Source organism: Polyodon spathula, chromosome 12 (assembly GCF_017654505.1).
Source record: "Polyodon spathula isolate WHYD16114869_AA chromosome 12, ASM1765450v1, whole genome shotgun sequence".
NCBI classification, from domain to species: Eukaryota; Metazoa; Chordata; class Actinopteri; order Acipenseriformes; family Polyodontidae; genus Polyodon; species Polyodon spathula.
Genome location: NC_054545.1, coordinates 4,863,481 through 4,882,031, shown reverse-complemented (window position 1 = coordinate 4,882,031; position 18,551 = coordinate 4,863,481). Strand labels below are relative to the sequence as shown.

Genomic DNA, 18,551 nt, shown 5'->3' with positions numbered 1-18,551 from the left:
TTTCTCAGTTCAGGCAACAGAGCTGAAGATGATACCCTGGGCAGCTCTTGGATAATAGTTTCCATGGAAACACAACACTTAAGCAAATAGTGTCAGAGTAGAAGATAAAGGCTTGATCCTTTAACAATGCAGTTACATAAAAGAAAACTTGTACACCCTGTATGTAAGGTTGTCAGTGCTGCCTTTGACCTGTATAGGAGTGGTCATAAGCGCCCCCTTGTGCTGGTAGACCAGAAGGAGGTGCACCAGGATCAGCTACAGGCTCCCCCACAGCTGCTGAGAAGCAGTCTCTAGAGGGAGTGCCCAGACCTGGAGGGAGTCATCAAAAAGTGAGAGAGCATTAGACACTGTATCCTAGTCAATATCCAGTGTGCAGGTAAAAGCCATCTCAGAAATCTAGATGCTGGGTTCTATGCGTAAAGCACTTGGTTTTGCCAGTGATGGGGGCACTTGTCGTTTCGGCCCTGGGCACTTGAAATATCATTTCACGAACAGAAGTGTACCTTGAGCCTGTTCTTCTTGTGCTGTGCTCGATCAGCCACGTGGACTCCAGGACCGTCCCTACGTCATTTGCAATGTTTCCAAACAGGTATGTAGTTAGGTTAGGTTATACCAGTGACTTTTGCCGACTTTACCTGTTTATGACCAAGTACTGAAACTGTCACGTATCCGTTTTCCGACACATGTACAGTTAAAGTCCAAGTCCCAACACCCCATAACGAAAGCAAAACATGTTTTAGTTAACTATTACAAAGGGAAACGATTAAAAAAAAGTTTATTTTAACCCTAGTACCACCTTGATAACAAAAAATACGCTTGCTGAGAGAGAGAGAGAGAGAGAGAGAGAGAGAGAGAGAGAGAGAGAGAGAGAGAGGGAGGGGGCTAGATTTTTTTTTATGAATGTGCTATAGCAGTGACGTAACAAGAAGAAAAGCATTCCTCCAAATTGTCTAAATTGGGCGGACACATAAAGCCCGAGAGTAGCAAGCGCTGCGAGAGCAGTCAGCGAGTCTGTCGTGCGCAGGGTACAGTTGTTACCGCTATACTGGAAAGGCAGACCGCTTGCTCCTCTGGCTTAATCAACCGCTCTCTTTGAGGAATTAAAGGAGTTGTTTTGTTCAATTTGCTGGCATGTTCGATTCTTATTATGGGCTGCATCCTTCGGGCTTGAGACGTCATTGTGGGCTTTGTTGTTTTTTTCCTGTAAATATTATTGCTTTTATTTTTCTAAAACGTTTAGCTGCGGATAATAGCTGGACTTCTCTCCAATGGTAAGAGCGAGTTTCCTACTTACATTATTATTGGATTCGCGGTGTATTGGGATTGTATGTGTACGTTTATTTGAATTAGTTTCCAAAAACACTTTTTTGTATACTATGATGCCGTTATTTCATATTTAATTAATTATCTGTATGCTGTTTCAAGTGAATGTTTCATTTGGGTGCTTCACGTAATTGTCGTTTTATTTAAAACAATAATACTAATCGATGAAACGCATGCAGAATAAGCAACCTTTACAATTCAACGTGATTAATTTGTGTGCTTCGGTGCGAGAGGGTTAGAGTTGACTTAATTAACAAACAACCTAACCAAAATAATAATACTAACTGACCCCAACGCGATTTTATTTAAAGTTGAAACATATACTTATTACATTTCATACATTTGTCTGAACATTAATTTCCTATTGTTCATACTCATATTCATAAGTACACAGGATTTTTCGGAGAGCCTGCTCGGGTTATATACAGTGCCGGGTCTGGGAGGACTCGATGGCGTCTCTGGTCTGACTGTGCGTTGCTACACTGGGGGCTATCTGCTCTTAAGCACCTGCCTGGTGTGCCCCAGCCCAGGTGTGTGACCTTAATGCCGCGCGTTTACCTGCGGCCTCCGGGTTTTACTCAAAGTCGCATCCTAGTAATAACATCTGCAGGGTGGCGTTTCTTAAGCTTGCTAACACGTAATGTTAAGAAAGATTATCTGATACCTGCCCAGTGACTGATAGATCATGGAGTGTGCTGTTCATTTGGACCTAAATCGAGACATGTTAATGCCAGTTCGAAGAGGGTAGGCTATAAAACAAAGGCGTACGCCAAACAGTATCCTTATGCTGTCTAAAGATGAGACCCAGGCAGCACACAGGTGTTCAACGCGCTGTTGTTTATCAGCTCTGAGTTTTGAGGTGCGTCGGCATTAGATTGTCTACAGGTAATCTCGATTAAATTGATGTTGTTTGGTATATGCGATGTTATGAAACTGTGCGGTAGTTTCAAAACATTAAATTATGTTTTTACTTGGACAGAATGTTAGATAGATAGATAGATAGATAGATAGATAGATAGGATAATGCTATTCATCAACGATAGTGTACTGGATATGTGTTTTTTTGTGTACAGTATATCAAATTCAGCTATTTGCAACCATGTTAAACACGGGAGTTATACATAGAAGGCATAGGGTGGTTTACACAGCTATAATTCAAGCGGGTCCGGGGAAGGCGATGCTGGCACTAAGATTGTCCGCGGAGAAAGGGGTGCTGTTCTTAATTTACTAAACTCGCCTCCCCGCTAAGTATAAAACAGACAAGGTTGTGCTCTGGCTTCAATTCAGTGCCTCAAGAATCTAAAAATAAAAAAAATAAAAAAGATGAAAAGATATGTTCCTCAGTTTGCAGCTGAAGCAGTTACTGAGAGCACCGAAACAATACTTTGTAAATCACCCGGGCCGTGCGTGACAGTGCCAAACCAGAAATATGTTGTTTACTTTCCTTTTGTATGCGGTATAACTAAAGGTAACAAAAAAAAACAAATCAATTGTATGCAGAAACAAAAAATAAGGAGAGTGGGAGATTTGTACTTACAGGCTGCATTTTCAAGTCTACAAATAAAAGGAATTTTCTTAAAGAGGTATTGATATTACCCTTGATTTAAAAATAAAATAAAATAAAAAACAGTGGTCGGATTGTTAATGGATTCCTTCAATTTCTGTACGAGATATACGCAAGACCCTGGAGATCAAACTATCAAATCACATGCACAGTTCATTCCTTAATACTCTTCAAATCAAATGATAGCTTGCAATTAAAGCAATGTTACCCTGCGTAGCTGTGTAACTTTTAAAAATATCCACATATAAAAGAAAATGTATTAAAGTTTGGCATTATATCTGCATCCGTATTAAGCATTTAAACTGTATCCTGTAAAGTTGATTTACGATTTATGATCAGATGGCCAAGGCAGGGATAGATGGTATTCCGAGGTGGTTAACACACTAAGCTCATCCTTAGAGAGCAATTCAAATTTTCCAGCTAACCAATCAATGCTGGTGCCAAACCAAAATTCTTATTGATGTGTAACACCTATTCCTAAGCTTGCATAGGGTGTGGATGGTGGTAGAAACCGCTATTTAGCCGCAAGTGTGATGATATTTTCACACTCGTCCCTTAAAAAAGAAACTATTGAAATCTAAAGAACATTACAGTAATTCTATTTCTCACCAGTTTTACAGATCTGTAAGTTATAGAAATCTATAGATATTGACCTATAGGATTTGTTCTACGAGTGGGATATTTATTTTATTAATTTACATTTTTACAGTATCGATAACAAAATTAGGAATAACACAACAAGCTTAATTAGACAGGTGGGTTCGTAGTTACTATGCAACTACAGTAATAATATTAAGAAAGTTTGGGGGCACTTGTAATTAATGTTCATTAATTGTGTATTTTCTGTCTATTCACAGTGTAATCACAGTTCACAAGGCAACATGTGACATTCTATTCATAATAACGATGTGATTTGTATTGTATTAGAAGCACATTTCATACAGACCCATGGGGTCATGCAGTTAAGAAGAGAACTGGCACTGGCAGTACATATTCTTGCATTTGTAAGGAAAGTGGCTTCCGTTGTAATACGTAATTGGTGTTTGTTCTCTGTGATATTAATGAGGTGACCACATGAACAGTAATTCAAACAAGACGCAGAGTTGGCTCTGCAGCAACAAGCAAGACAGTAAGTGAAAGGATATTTTATGTTTTTTGGAGAAAACATTTCATGATTTAATCAGGTAACCCAGATTACTGACAGAGCCTGTTTTCTCCAGGGCTTACTTTACATCTCAGTGTAAACCACACAAACTAAAGAAATGTGGTACATTCGATACTGTGTGTCTGAGTGTGTGCGTTTCAGAGGTGAAAATGAATACCACGTTTCAGCACAAATCTTCTATCCTTGTCCGAATAACAAATCGCCTTCTTGTAATAGTTTTAGAAATGGTGCCCAAGGGATTACCCGAGTTAGAGTAGAATTTGCTACATAAGTATTGAGTGTCCCAAGTGGGTAATAAAGACCCTTTAAACCTCCTACAATCCTGGTTATGCTGTTGTGGATGGATTCTAAACACAGCCTGGCTAACACAGTTCATACTCCCTGCCCGTGTGTGTGTGTGTGTGTGTGTGTGTGTGTGTGTGTGTGTGTGTGTGTGTGTGTGTGTGTGTGTGTGTGTGTGTGTGTGTGTGACGCAGTGCGGAATGGTTATTTAGAGCTCAACATCTCTAGTGCCAACAATGAATGGGCGGGACCTGATTAAAAGTGTGGGCGGTGCTCCAGTAAGTGATTGACACGTAGGGGGTGCAATTCAAGAACTACTGCCACCAGGGAATGGACCCGAAGGTTGTGAGCACCGGCTAGCAAGACTGTAATATGCCTGCTTGGTCAGTGCTTGTGAGGGATCAAATGTTTATGGGCTTCAAAATCATGGAGATTTTAGTATGTGTTAAATTCTTTTAACTATGAACCTCAATAATCCTGGCATGTTGTAGAGTCCCAGACAAAAACTGTTGTGTTGAATTGCTTGGTGGTTACGGGACGTGGACAAGTTGAGTCCACTGAACTCCAGAATTGAAAGGCTAATGAATTGCGCCACCTAGATTCAGCACAGGGTATTGTTTGAGACAAAGGACAGATTTATTTACCTTTTTTTTTGTAAACTGCTAATATGAAAATGGGTTGTAATGTTTTTAGAAAAAAGACTGCCTGTCTGCACTCTAGAACTCTCCTTGTGATGTCATAGTCTTTTTTAGTGTGACGTCATGAATCAGTTTGCTCAGTACAACATCCCTAAGCAAAACAGAATATTACATTTAAGTTGAAATACAAAAGCAAATAAGATTAATAATATTTAAATTAATAAAAGTGAGTATATTTACTCAAAATCCACTAAGCCCAAGGACCGGGTCTTTGCACACAATGCAATTTACAACATCAGACATTAATCGTGTTAAAGTTACAAATCTAAGTCAGGCATACATTTAAGTCTATAAATAAAACAGGCTGATTGTTAATAGCTTTGTTACATAACGGTTTTGTTTTGCTTTCACAAAAATGCAAAATTGCAAAAAGTGCAATTTTCACTTCGGGGAAAATATCTCGATCTGTTTGCATATTGCATTGACCGTGACTTCTTGTAACATTTTTTTAAACAATAAAAAAAGAACGATAGATTTAAAAAAAAGCCCATTACTTTGGGATGATGGCACACAGTTCATATTATTCTGCATTGCCTGTATAACAAGGCTTCCGTAAAACAGCACATTCTAAAATGGCCATAGAGCCTTTTGTAAGTTAAAGCAATAGCTACCCAATATCTTTATTTTTTTATTTTTTTATTTTTAGAATTGTATTAATAATATGCTGGTTTTACTGTAAATCCCAGAATTCTCTGAATGTGTTCAGTCACAACTGGGCGTCTTGCTAGTTTAGCACCCGTTTATGTTGTATTATGTAGTCTAACCTTTTATGAATAGCCTAAAAAGCTGATATGTTAAAAATATACATTTTTTATATGATTGATTAGACGTGCTGGGGAAGTAATGAAGGATGCACAAACATGCTTTTTCTTGAGAAAACACAAATCTGCTCAAAGTATATTTAGAGCATGCGATTGTCACATAATTGCAAGACAGTAGTCAGTCATTAACTACTGCACTAGATCATTCTGTCCAGTAAAGCACGTGGGTACAGATGAAGTTCCAAGACCGAAACAAAACTGGGTTAATATTACATAGAAAGCTTTATCCAGGAAGTGTTTTTTTTTTTTTTTTTCCTCCCTCCCTTAAGTGTTCACTACAGCGCAGTTCAAGCCAGGAGGCCGGGCTTTGAAGAATTCTCTCCCTGATCTCAAGTCATTAAAAAGACACATTATACATAGCCATGCACCTGAGTTTGTTGTTGTGCGCTGCCTGGCTGCAGGCTCGCTACACTCTCTCCCCGAGTACTAACTTCTCCGCATATTTCAGTAAAAGGCTGCAGTTGCGGGTAAATGTACTTAATTGACCTTTGACATAAGGAGTGTGGTGAAGCCAATAGTAGAAATCAGAAAATCTGCAACAAGCAGTAAAAGCATAGCGCAGAGCAGGTAAACAAGGTAAATCCCAGACAAGCACTGTAAAAATGGCTACCTGTATGAATACATAGTATAAGCAGGGGCGGTGGGCAATTACCTTGCAAACGAAGGGCGGGTGCAAAGCGACATAACACGGATTTTTTTTAATAGCAGGTGTAAATAATTAGTGAGCTGAAAATATACAGTTTGTTTGCACTGTAATGCATTAGGCACGAATAGTTCAACGTTAAAAAGCGGCTGCGGAGGTACTCGATGCAGCCTCTTAACCTGGAAGAGCCGGTGGAACTCTTGGAACAATAGTACTGATCACAATGCCGAAGCGCACAATGTGTTTCCAGTGCCGCACCGCACTGACGGGAGCAGGAGAGGCTGCTGGTGGGAATGAGTTGTCATTTGAAGACTGTGTCTGGAAAGATGACAGTGCGCTTGTCTCTCTGAGAGATCTCATTCTATTCACATTTTGGTTTCATGCAGGAACAGGTTCGCTCCAGCGCTCGCCAGCAACCCTTCGTCAGCACCTAATCTTTCCTAGAGAAACGTGTCCAACTTCGGCTGCCGAGAAACATGGACTGTTTTCACATGCTCTATTTTCTGTCTGTGAGTAATTTGTATTTTTATTTTTTCACAGAATCCTGTTAAATCAAGGTTAGGCGGTACGTTATTATTATTATTATTATTATTATTATTATTATTATTATTATTATTATTATTAGTTGTTGAGTTACTTGGTAAATCAATCAAACAATCAATATGTATTTTATATAGCGCCTTTCATAGGACCACCATCACAAAGCGTTTTACAAGATAGTGACGAACAATGCATAATACATTAAATACAGTGAAATACAGGGCATGGTAACTTAAATACAAATAGTAAAAAAAAATAATAATAAAAAAAAAATAATGCAAATACATTAAATACAGGATGGTGTTGGAAAGCATTTCAATCGTTTCGGATCCGATACGTAGATCAAGGGGATAGCTCAGAGAGCGCAGGATTTCTGTTTGATGCAGTTCACAGACACGTTTTCAACCTTTGTCTGTCAGCCTTAACATTTTATTCCCACTTCAGTTTTGATCACCGGGGCAGGATGGGAGGGAGGATTTATGAGGGCCTTTGAATTCCATTTTAAACTGATTTTTTAAAACAAACAAACAAACAAAAAAAAACCCAGCAGTTTAGTCTTTGAGAAACCAGCCTGAGATAATTACTAAGATAGTAAGCAGACAGAAAAGGCTAACAGGATGGGAGCTATCTGATTATGGGCTATTTAACTGTAAACCAGTTGGACCAAGTAATTATTGAAAGCCAAGACGTTTTAGAGGGAATCGTATCTCAGCTGCATTACTGGAAATATGTTTGTACTTTAAGGAAGATTAAATGGTTTTAATCGGGACTCGTTATCTTTCTCTCCCTCTCTCGACCTCACCCAGAGACACCATGATTCCTGGTAATCGAATGCTGATGGTAATTCTATTATGCCGAGTCCTTCTAGGGGAAAGCAGCCATGCTAGTCTAATACCAGAGGAAGCTAAAATAAAAGCGTCAGAGCCGCAGGGTAGTCGCTCTGGGCAAAGCCATGAACTGTTACAGGACTTCGAGGCTACTTTGTTGCACATGTTTGGCCTGCAGAGACGGCCCAGGCCCAGCCACTCAGCCGTCGTGCCCCGGTATATGCTGGATCTCTATCGTCTTCAGTCTGGAGAGACGGAGGAGGCAGGAGAACACGGCACGACGTTCGAGTATCCAGAGAAGTCTGCCAGCCGAGCAAACACAGTGAGAGGATTCCACCACGAAGGTAATATTTCAAAATGCACGATTAGAAAAAAAAAGGCTTTAAAGGTGCTGTGTACAGTATAGCCTGCATCCGTAATCGGTCTTGGTGTTAAAAATGTAATAATACGTGTGTGGCTATGTCGCTGGTAAATCATGTGTTTGTGAATAAATACTTACATTTAGATTACTGTGTTGTGTTTCCCCTCCACTCTGGAGCGCGTAAGTCTGTGTTCACTTTATATGAGTATTATTACATGGCTGTTAGGCTTGCTTCACGCGTCGTGCTGTTTAGGACAGCATTCTACTGGCTGAGCTTTCCGAGCGACATGCCGCTTTGGTTTGATCGCTCCTGAATAAAATGCAAAATCCATAACTTAGTTCTTATGTGGTAAAGAAATGCATACAGTGCAGCATACCTTTTATATCAACTTGATCGGTAATTGAATGCCTGTTGGTTTATTCATTTTATTGCATCAATTGTATATATTCTTCAAGCTCATTTCTGTGTGTGGTCATTGTATGTTAATGTGAGCGATAGTGCCGGTGACAGGAAGTTTGACTCTAGTGCGATTAAATCTTTAGACCGTTTTCGAGACTTACAACTATAGAGAAAGTCGACAAGAACGTGTTCAGAGTCGTGCAGTTACTGTATAATTTAGCCGGGGTCTAGCGTGTTTATATATTAGGAAAAAAAGTACCTGTGTGGTATTTGTTTTAGATGCCAGACTGAACGATGGAATTGTGTGTTTGGGTGAATGGATATGCTGGCATTATTATTAATAACGCGGAGTACTTAGAATGTAACCGTTACCTGATCCGGAGAAGCCATGGCGAGATGCTTTCAAACCACCCCATAGATGGGTTCCCTTTTGTGTACAACAGCAGCGGTTACTTGTAAACACAAATTCTGAGGAACGTGGAACTGGCTCAGCTTTGTAAGCTGAGTGGGGTCGCTGTGCGTCTGTTTACCTGTCCCAGGTAAAGCGACTCTCGTTGTTATGGTGACGTTTAGGGTTACCACCAGCCCAACTCCCATAGCAAATTGGTATTTTAATTACCCTCAAATCCCTATTCAGTGCATATGGATTCCAAACGTGCGCTGGTGTAATATCTAGGTACTCTGGTCATTATTTTTAATGTCATACAGCTGCACACCACCAACGAGGTAAGATGGTAAGCTAACAAAGTTGTTTTCAGTGCTGTTTAATAAATGCATGCATTTATTTGTCTGGGGAAAAGCTAATTCTGTTGTGTCTAGGCATTAGAACACAAAGTGTAGTTTGGGGACAAGGCCAGCGGAGCAAGAGAGAGAGGGAGAGCACCATGCGAATTCTCCTGGGAGGAAAGGGCTGTGCATTAGTTTTAATGGAGTGTGTCTAACAGATAGGAGAGTGTCTAGAAATGCAGGCAGACCACCCTTCATTTGCTGAGCAGGATCCAAATCTCCCAAGTGTCTCAGATTTACATTCAAAATGTTTTGGGTTAAGAGCAAATATTATCATTTCACTGGGAAATCACACCTAAAATCTGTCGCTGTTGATTTAATACAAGTAATCTCTTCTTGGCTAAAAGGAATGCACTGGAAAATTAGGCCATTCTTAGATTTACAACTAGCAACAACATAAGGGAATAAAAAAAATAATCATAATTCTCAAGTAATTTAGTGTAAAATAGCGGGGTTATGACATGTCATGCTGATGACATTTAAACCTGTATCATACACACTCCTGTGGGGGAAAATATAACACAGACTGTAAAACACATTTAATGTCCCTTTGTTCTCAACAAGAGCCTGTCAGTGCATATAAGAAGCACACCAGTTATAGTGAAACAATAGGATCCAGTTCAGACAGTAACAAAGCAGAGTTCACAGCTGCTGATATGGACCGGTTGCTGTGGTGCTCACTGTGTTGGTTCAAGTGTTGGTCAGGTTCCTGTTTAAATTTCTCTTTTAACCGATCAGAAAATAAACACGACTGTCCGTGACTATGCACACAGTTATGGGGTATATAAGGAAACAAACTGCACTGCCACTACTAAGATAATTAAGATAATTTGTGTGCCAAGGTTATGAAAACTAAAATCTGTAACTGCATGTGAATCATAAATAATTTTCCCTTAAAGATAGTTCAACATTCAATATGTAGTCATGCTGCAGTGTGAAACACCATTCACTTATTGCAGACATGAACTGCTAAGCTTTTGCCCCAGTGCAAAGTAAGCAAACAAAAGATTAACTTAATGTAACAGAACTGGGAAAATAAACTACGACATGCTGGAGTTATTTATTGAATGTTGTGCCGTCAAGTTTTGTTTTTGTTTTAGAAAACTGTGCTGTGTAATTTATTTTACAGTCTGAGGCTTTTCTGAAGGGATATGGGAGGTAAACTGGGCTCCATGTGTTTCTTTATCTTAAAGGATGGGATTAGGGTTATAGTGCTGGGGTGGTGTTCTCTAAGTGCTAGCAGCTGCTGCACATGGAATGTAAATGTAGCCGTCAAACATGTAATTTATATTACACGAGTTGGCTTCAAATATATGGTTTAAAAAAAAATCTTTAAAAAAATACTTAAAAAATACATAAGAGGCTACAGTTGTTCCATTGTATAGCTGATGTAGCGAGTTTCAACGGCACACCAAAAAGGCAGCTGTTTCTGATGGGGTTAAAATGCTGTGTTTGGAATATTAGCTGCATCAAATGCATGCACTTAGACTGGGGCTAAGGTTGCTTCCTTTTTAATATATTATTAGTTTTATTGTTTATTTTATTTTGTTATTCATTTTAAAGGTATTATTTAGCACGCATGTGTTGCAAATGTAGTAACTGCACTATTAATGTAAAGAGAATGTGCCTGTTTGTTGCTGTTGAACCCCGGACTGATCTCTCCTTGCTCCCTCACACAGAGCACCTGGAGCGTGTGCTGGACTCGACAGCTCCACTGCGCTTCCTCTTCAACCTGAGCAGCATCCCAGAGGACGAGATTCTATCATCAGCAGAACTCCGGCTGTACCGCCAGCAGATCGAGGGGGCAGGGCTGGGCGGGGAAGAGGGGGGCTTCCATCGAATCAACGTCTACGAGATCCTCAAGCCCCCCCAGACGGGCACAGGGCAGCTCATCACGCGGCTCCTGGACACGCGTCTGGTCCACCACAATGCCACACGTTGGGAGAGCTTTGACGTGAGCCCCGCGGTCCTGCGCTGGACACGAGACAGACTGCCCAACCACGGCCTGGCCCTGGAGGTGCTGCACCTCAACAGCACCCCCACGCAGCAGGGCCGGCACGTGCGCATCAGCCGCTCGCTGCACCCAGGCGCCGCTGAGGGTTGGTCGCAGCTACGCCCCCTGCTGGTCACGTTCAGCCACGATGGCAAGGGCCACCCGCTGACTCGGCGGACCAAACGCAGCCCCAGGCCGCGGGGCCGCAAGAAAAACCGGAACTGCCGGCGACACGAACTGTACGTGGATTTCAGCGACGTGGGCTGGAATGACTGGATAGTGGCGCCCCCTGGCTACCAGGCTTATTTCTGCCACGGGGATTGCCCCTTCCCCCTGGCGGACCACCTGAACTCCACCAACCACGCGATCGTGCAGACTCTGGTGAACTCAGTGAATGCTGAAATCCCCAGGGCGTGCTGTGTGCCCACGGAGCTCAGTGCAATCTCCATGCTGTACCTCGATGAGCACGACAAGGTGGTTCTCAAGAACTATCAGGAGATGGTGGTGGAGGGCTGTGGCTGCCGCTGAGACTTAACACCTAGATCCTTCACTTGGACCCTTATTTATGATGTGCTGATGTTTGTTTGTTTTTTTGACAATATGATCATATATTTTGACAAAAAAAAAATATATATATATATATTTATAACTACATATTAAAAATAAAAATGAGTTCTTATTTTAAACATAAATAAATAAATAAAAACTGTACATCGTCTTTTTAAATGTATATTAGAATTGTATACGTTTTTTAAGAAAAAATAAGAATATAGTTAAAAAAAAATAAGTAATGTTAATATACTGGTGATATTTATTGTTTTCCTATATATATGTTATGGAAGTAAAATAAAAAAAAGTCCTTCCAAACTTGAGCAGGTCTGAACACAAAGATTTAATACAAAAATGGGCAAGGTCACTAAGATTTTGCTCCAGGTAATTACAAAGTTACAAAGGGGGGAAAACTTGTAAATTAATTACCTGAAATACAAACTACATCAAGCTTGCAAATCACTGTTAAAACAGTAGAATTTCAGGAAACATAGCAGTGTGTTTTTTTAAGTAAATGTCTGTAAATATTCTGAAAAAATAGACTAGCTTGATAAGGAAAACTGTCAAAAATTGCTTTTTTTGATAAAGTCATAACTGAGATAAAATTAGAAGATTTCCTCCAATAATGGCACAGGTGTTTTTATTTATTTATTTTTTTTGTGTTGATGTGTCAGTTAGACCAGCTCGAGACTGTTCTTATTAACAAATCCTTTGCCAATGTGTGCTTCGCACACCCATATTGGCACTAATCTTGGAAAACATCATTATTTTAAAAAAGGTACTGCAAATATATACATTGTTCAATCGGGAGACCCTGATGCATTTATCATAATCAATAGAACCCCAGATCGATTTCATTCCAGTGACATCACAGGGTGTTCTGTGCCACAGAATCAGAGAGCTCGACAGTAAATTTCAATGCCTGTTGACAGTAAATGTTCGTTTCTTTCAGTCTCACGTTTCGTCTACACGCAGGAATCGATTAATGCAACCTATCGGTGTTTCAGGCGTGCAGATTTGGGCTCTTAAGAAAGATCGGGTATCACTTTATAGCGAGTTCTAGGTATTCATATGGAAATGCATTATTGAATAAAATATATGCATCTTCATTAAAATTCATGGAGGAATACAACAATGTATCTCGCCACCCATATGTATACTAACTACCGCGCATTGCAAAAACATATAAACACCACGCATAACATCAATGCGCTGACGTTTACCAGAAGCTATAGTCTGTATAGTAAATGGAAAACACTAATAAACCAGTCCAAACAGATTCACTGTTGTGGTATTCAACATTTCATTGTGTAATATTTTAACACTGAAATGCAACTTATTTTTTTGCACCTGTGCTTGTTGCCTGATAGATCACGCAGTTAAACTGAGTAGTGCGTTTTTATTGCAGGCTGCAGACAGGTCCTGCTAGGGTACTCAGAACCCCCGCATGTGTTAGTTTGTTTGCTTTAACTACATGCTAAGCGCTCTCGGATCCATTTGAAAGGGGTGAGAAGTTGACTCAGTCGCTGCCACTCTGAGATTAATGGTTGTATTCGGGTTTGATCCCATTGTGATCAGCGGGATGAGTGGCGGCGGGACTGGGAGTCGGAGACAGGGCTGGTGTTAAAGACATGTTAAACACCTGGGCGTCGCGGCGACTCGCCCCGCGGGAGCTTCAAAGGTGCGCCTGCCTGACTGTCTCTCTGCCCCATTGTCTTCTAAGAAGCACCCTCCTTAATGAGCCACTGACGACATCGGGTGCCCAATAACGAAAAGGTTACATTCAGAATATATGCGCGTGTTTGACCATTAGCGGAGTAACTCGCATAACCACACATTGTGCTGTCCCATTAACACAATATACTAACATATCCCCTTTGTTGTTAAAATGTACAATTCCAATGTATAACAGTTGCTAGGTTACATGTGTGGGTGTGCAGATAATTAGCATCGTTTCCTTCACGTATCTGGAAAGTTACGTCATACAGTTGGTTTATCGTCTTAAAAGTATTTATTAAACAATTAAGCTGTGCACGCATGGGAGATATCCTCATCATAACAGAGGCGACGGGTCTAAATTAAAGGAATGGATTGAAAATCCGAACCGCCAATTACATGCTGGTTGTTGACGGTTCAGTCAGGGTTAGCAATGTAATACTAACAGTACGCTACTCTTAATTGGTTGGCTGATAAAATGAATTAGCGAGATAATGCGGTGATTCAAGGTAATTACAAGCTGGTTCATCTCCACAGTAACACCTTGCTTAACTCTGTTATTGGTACAGATTTAAGGTTTGTTTTTGCCAAAAAAAAAAGAAAAAACTCAAAAAAAAAAAAAACTACACTATGACAGCAGGGGCGCTCTGGGGTAAGAATGCGCCTTAACTATTACATTTATGCATTGTATTGTACCAAATGAAATGCCAGTATTATTAGTATGTTGCGCGATATTATTGTATTTTTTGCAGTTTTTTTTTTTTTTGTTTGTTTGTTTGTTTTGTTTTTTTAGATTAATTCGTTTCCACATTTATTGGATTGGCACTGGCCATCAGAGTTAATATTTCCAGCTGTGCTTTCTGATCTCGGCTTGTTCCAGTGTACCCTCTGACTGAAGCAAGCTTGCATCATAGCCGCAAGGGAGCTCTTTGATGCCTGACTATTAGGCACAGCCTTGTCAAAAAAGAAAGAATTTCATTTTGAAGTGGCAATAGGCTGAAGGGGAGTTCTTCTCAGTTGTTTGACGGCGCAATTACACATCTCAAATGATCTCTCTGCGTTTCGATAACATCAATGAGCTATGGTAATTGGCTCCCCCCCGGGACGTTCACGTTTATTAAAACGCTTGGGGAGATCCCGGACTTGAGTCATCACAACATTTTCCTGTAAGTTGCAGGTGAGGTGCACGTGCACAATATAAAGTTCTTTTTACGCCCGCGGAGACGGGTTTCTTCAACAACACGTCGAGTTCATTTTATGTCTGAGTCTGTGTTTGTGTGTTCAGCATTGAAATAATTAACTGCATGCGGGACTGAGTCTTCAAAGCAAAATGTAGCTTACAACACACGTCATAGTAAGTGGTGTTTTTGTGAAGACAATAACCCCACACTTATATAGCAATCAATACTAATTTACATTTCGTATTTGATTGGAATCTCTTAAATGAAAGCCCTGTATGCAGCATGTTGCACGTCTGATACATTAGACATTCCCAATACCACGTACGGCGCATAATCAGGATTTGAGTTTGGTTCACGGTATACAAGCCCACGGTGGGATAAAAAAAAAAACAAACAAACTAGCAATACATGGATTTTAGGTTCCCACTGTATTTCTGACTGTGCTAAAACTGTGAAAATGGACACATCTGATTCTGTGTGTTGTTATTCGGGCAGCCTATATTGTTGGGGGCACTCTGAAATAGACCCCATTTTAGCAGCAGGTCAATATGACATGCTCCAGTGTCCTGTTTGAATTGAGTTACTTTTGTTTTCTAAAGAGTAGGTCTTTATCATGGGTTAAAGGCCATTTTATTCGAGGCAGTGCAAATGCAGGATTTAGATAGTGGAGTTTTGTAAATGCAATTGACTATTGTTTCCTTTAGAGAGCCATTGTTCCCTCAGCAATTACAGGAGACTCATTAAGAGACAGGTTTGTTGACACTGCCCTACTAATTAGGGGTGGGTGTGTAGTGCTTGGGGGAGTTTTGCAGGGAATTTAACCCTTTAAACACAATTGTGCTTCTTTGTGGCTCTGCTTAAAATTTCAAGCAAGGTTTGTAACTGTAACCGCCCACCCTCCATGAACAAGTTTTAAAATTACAACAAAACAAAAAAAAAATTGGCTTCATACAATTAAAAGAAAGTGTAACAGTTTTCATAAGGTGGCTTTTAATATAGGGGCTCACTAACAACTGAACAGCCAAACAATTTCAATGTCTGTGTATAACACATCTGGGGTTGCTGCTGTAAGCCTGGTCAAACAGGACTATGACCACAGAGTTCGGCTCTAAATATCTGAACTCTGCTGGTGTACCCATCTCTCTACAGCAGAAAAGCTTCAGCAACAAATAAGCAGCTTAATTCTCTACAGCTAAAACTTCCTGTCTTTATCTGGAATTGAGTTTTGTCAGCAGTAGCTTGAGATAAAAGAAGCGTTTTCCTGCAGTACCCTGTTTATTAAAGAGCCCCTGTTGTTGGCCGACAGCGTGTGTGGTCGCTCTTTCAGCAGAGCGCTTTTCACCATGAACCCCGTTATCAGCGGTGCTCGTTGACAGCCTGTGTCGGCAGAAGGTCAGAGTCCCCGTTTCAATAACCCGCTCCCCTCCTGTCACTCCGACCAGAGCGCGGATCAGAGCCCTCACAGTCTTATCTGCGAAAGGGCCTGGCCTGCCAGGGGAGGTGGTCTCGTCACTCCAAGACACTTCTGAGCAGAGGGAAAGGGAGCTCTCCTTATCTGCACTGTGAGTGAATGTGGAGTGCTGCTGAAGACCGTCTGCTCCAAGTTATTTGGCAAGTACCATCTCCACTCCCCTGTCATCAGTCAGATCATGCGCATCTAGATTGCCATGCTTGCAGTGGGTACACTGTGCTTTTCATAACTGTCTCTCCAACTCTGACACCGCCTACTGCTCACAAGATGCCCATTCTCCAACAAGCCATTCCTACGCTGGAGGCATCCTTGGCATGCTGGCTGGGTGGGGTTGGGTACGTTGCAGACAGTATAAAAAGCAGGATGTTGGATTACGTCATGGTGTGGAGCTTGGACTTTCAGATTCAGCTGCACACCACCACCCTCTCGACACACACACACACACACCTCTCTGTATCCTTCTCTCTGCCCTGTCATTATGGGACAGCCAGTAATTGCAGAGAAGGGCCTGGTATGAGCGATGACCCTGCTGTAGCCACATCCTCAGTGTGTTTGTCAACCTTCAGGTATTTCAGGGGAGGAGGCTGTCTGGGGAAAGGCAACGCTGTCTGTGAGGACTAGACAGACGCTCACTGCTCTCTGTCTCATTGTCACATGTTACCCAGGCACAACAAACTTGCAGGAAGGTACTTTCTCAATGCCAGCTCCCCTATTTCTTCCTGCCGTCACTGCAAAGATATTGTGCGGTACTAGCAGGCCTGCTGGCTTCAGTGTTGTTTATGAATTGGGCGTGATCTCTAATTAGAGACTTTTTTAGTGCAGTAAAAATACTTTGAAATGAAATGTGGTTTTAACAGCACAAGGGAAAGGGAGCAGTTACAATAAGTGTAAAGAGTTGACTTTGACATCTTGGGAGCCCTTCAGTAAGGGGGTTAACCCAGTCAGTCAATCAATCAAAACCTTTATTTATCCAGATGAGTCAATTGAGAACAAATTCTCATTTACAATGAGGACCTGGCAAGGGGATCACACAACCACAGCAAACCACATCAAACACAAGAAATGAGGAGTAAAAAAAAAAAAATTTAACCGTAAAATATAACTCAGCAGCAACTTAGCAGACACAGATATCAGTCAACAATGAGTCGACCCTACGGCTAAAAGCAACCTCAGATATGAATCATTCTAATTTGAACTTTGGTTAAAACTCAGTCCAGTGCATTGGCTGCTGCAAACTGAAATAAGTGACAACCAAAAACTGTTGCTACCCTGCATGGGAAAAACTAGTTTAATACCATGATTGGGTCTGGTCTTTCTGACGGCCTCGGAGAGTCAATCTGGCAGCAGCAGGGCTGGCCAGGAGATGAAACGGGGACGGGTGCTGCAGCTCAGTCCCTTGCTTTCATTTGAAAATCTTAATTGAAGAGCGTTCCAGTCATCCAGGTGCCACACCTGTCCACCAGCCTTGTATTTACAGCGAGCCGGAGCTCTTTGTAGCGCTCCGAGCAGGTGTGCGCTGTTAACTGCTCTGCCGCTCGGACACACCGGCGCTTCTCATCAGTGACAGGAGGAATTTCACCAGCAGACAAATTACAGCAGCAAAGTCTACTTTCCTTGTGTGTGTGTTTGTTTCCCACCGTAAAGCTCCAACAAAGAGGTTATTGTTGCAATTTAAAGCAATTAAGTGCTCATATGGGTCAATTGTCAGTGTCTGTTTCCCTCAGTTTTCACAGAAACTTCTCTATTTGTGCTTATTCTCTGCACAGGGGGATCTCTCTGTTTTCTTTCTTCTGTAGTTAACTGTTCTATGCACCAGGCCTTGATGGCTTAGCTGTTTGCAATCCTTATTGGTAGAGTCAGCTGTAGGCGTGCAACTTCCTCCCTCGCTGAGCCTCTTTATCACCTTTTCACTATCTGAACGAGACAGACAAGCTCTTGCTACTACATTCAGCAACAGGAGGTTATTAATATGATCTACAAATTCCTCTACAGTTCAGCCTCCAAACCTCAAAATATCTTACAAGGATATAAATATGAAAAAAAACACACTATTTTAAAAATGTGTTGGTGATTACACCTTTAACTTTCCATGCTAAATGGGTTTCCAGAAAAAAATTAAAATTAAACCAGTCAAGAAAAGACGCAAGTCCAATCAATTGATTGCCCCTTCACTATATGCTGTGACACTTCCATCTTCTCCAATATTAGTTCTAAAACAACTTCAATAAACA

General features: G+C 41.1%; 1 protein-coding gene across 2 annotated transcripts; it reads left to right on the top strand.

Annotated features, from left to right (window-relative positions):
- The first annotated feature begins 963 nt into the window (after positions 1 to 963).
- Positions 964 to 12,013, top strand: LOC121324802 (bone morphogenetic protein 4-like). Of its 2 annotated transcripts, none has more exons than XM_041266987.1 (4): positions 964 to 1,271; positions 6,883 to 7,005; positions 8,042 to 8,207; positions 11,090 to 12,013. In XM_041266987.1, exons 2-4 carry the CDS (start codon positions 6,973 to 6,975, stop codon positions 11,929 to 11,931), a joined length of 1,041 nt encoding a protein of 346 aa, XP_041122921.1. In that variant the 5' UTR covers positions 964 to 1,271; positions 6,883 to 6,972; the 3' UTR covers positions 11,932 to 12,013. The 2 variants fall into 2 exon arrangements, with proteins under 2 accessions (XP_041122921.1, XP_041122920.1); XM_041266986.1 differs by having other exon boundaries at positions 7,843 to 8,207.
- Positions 12,014 to 18,551: the final 6,538 nt, after the last annotated feature.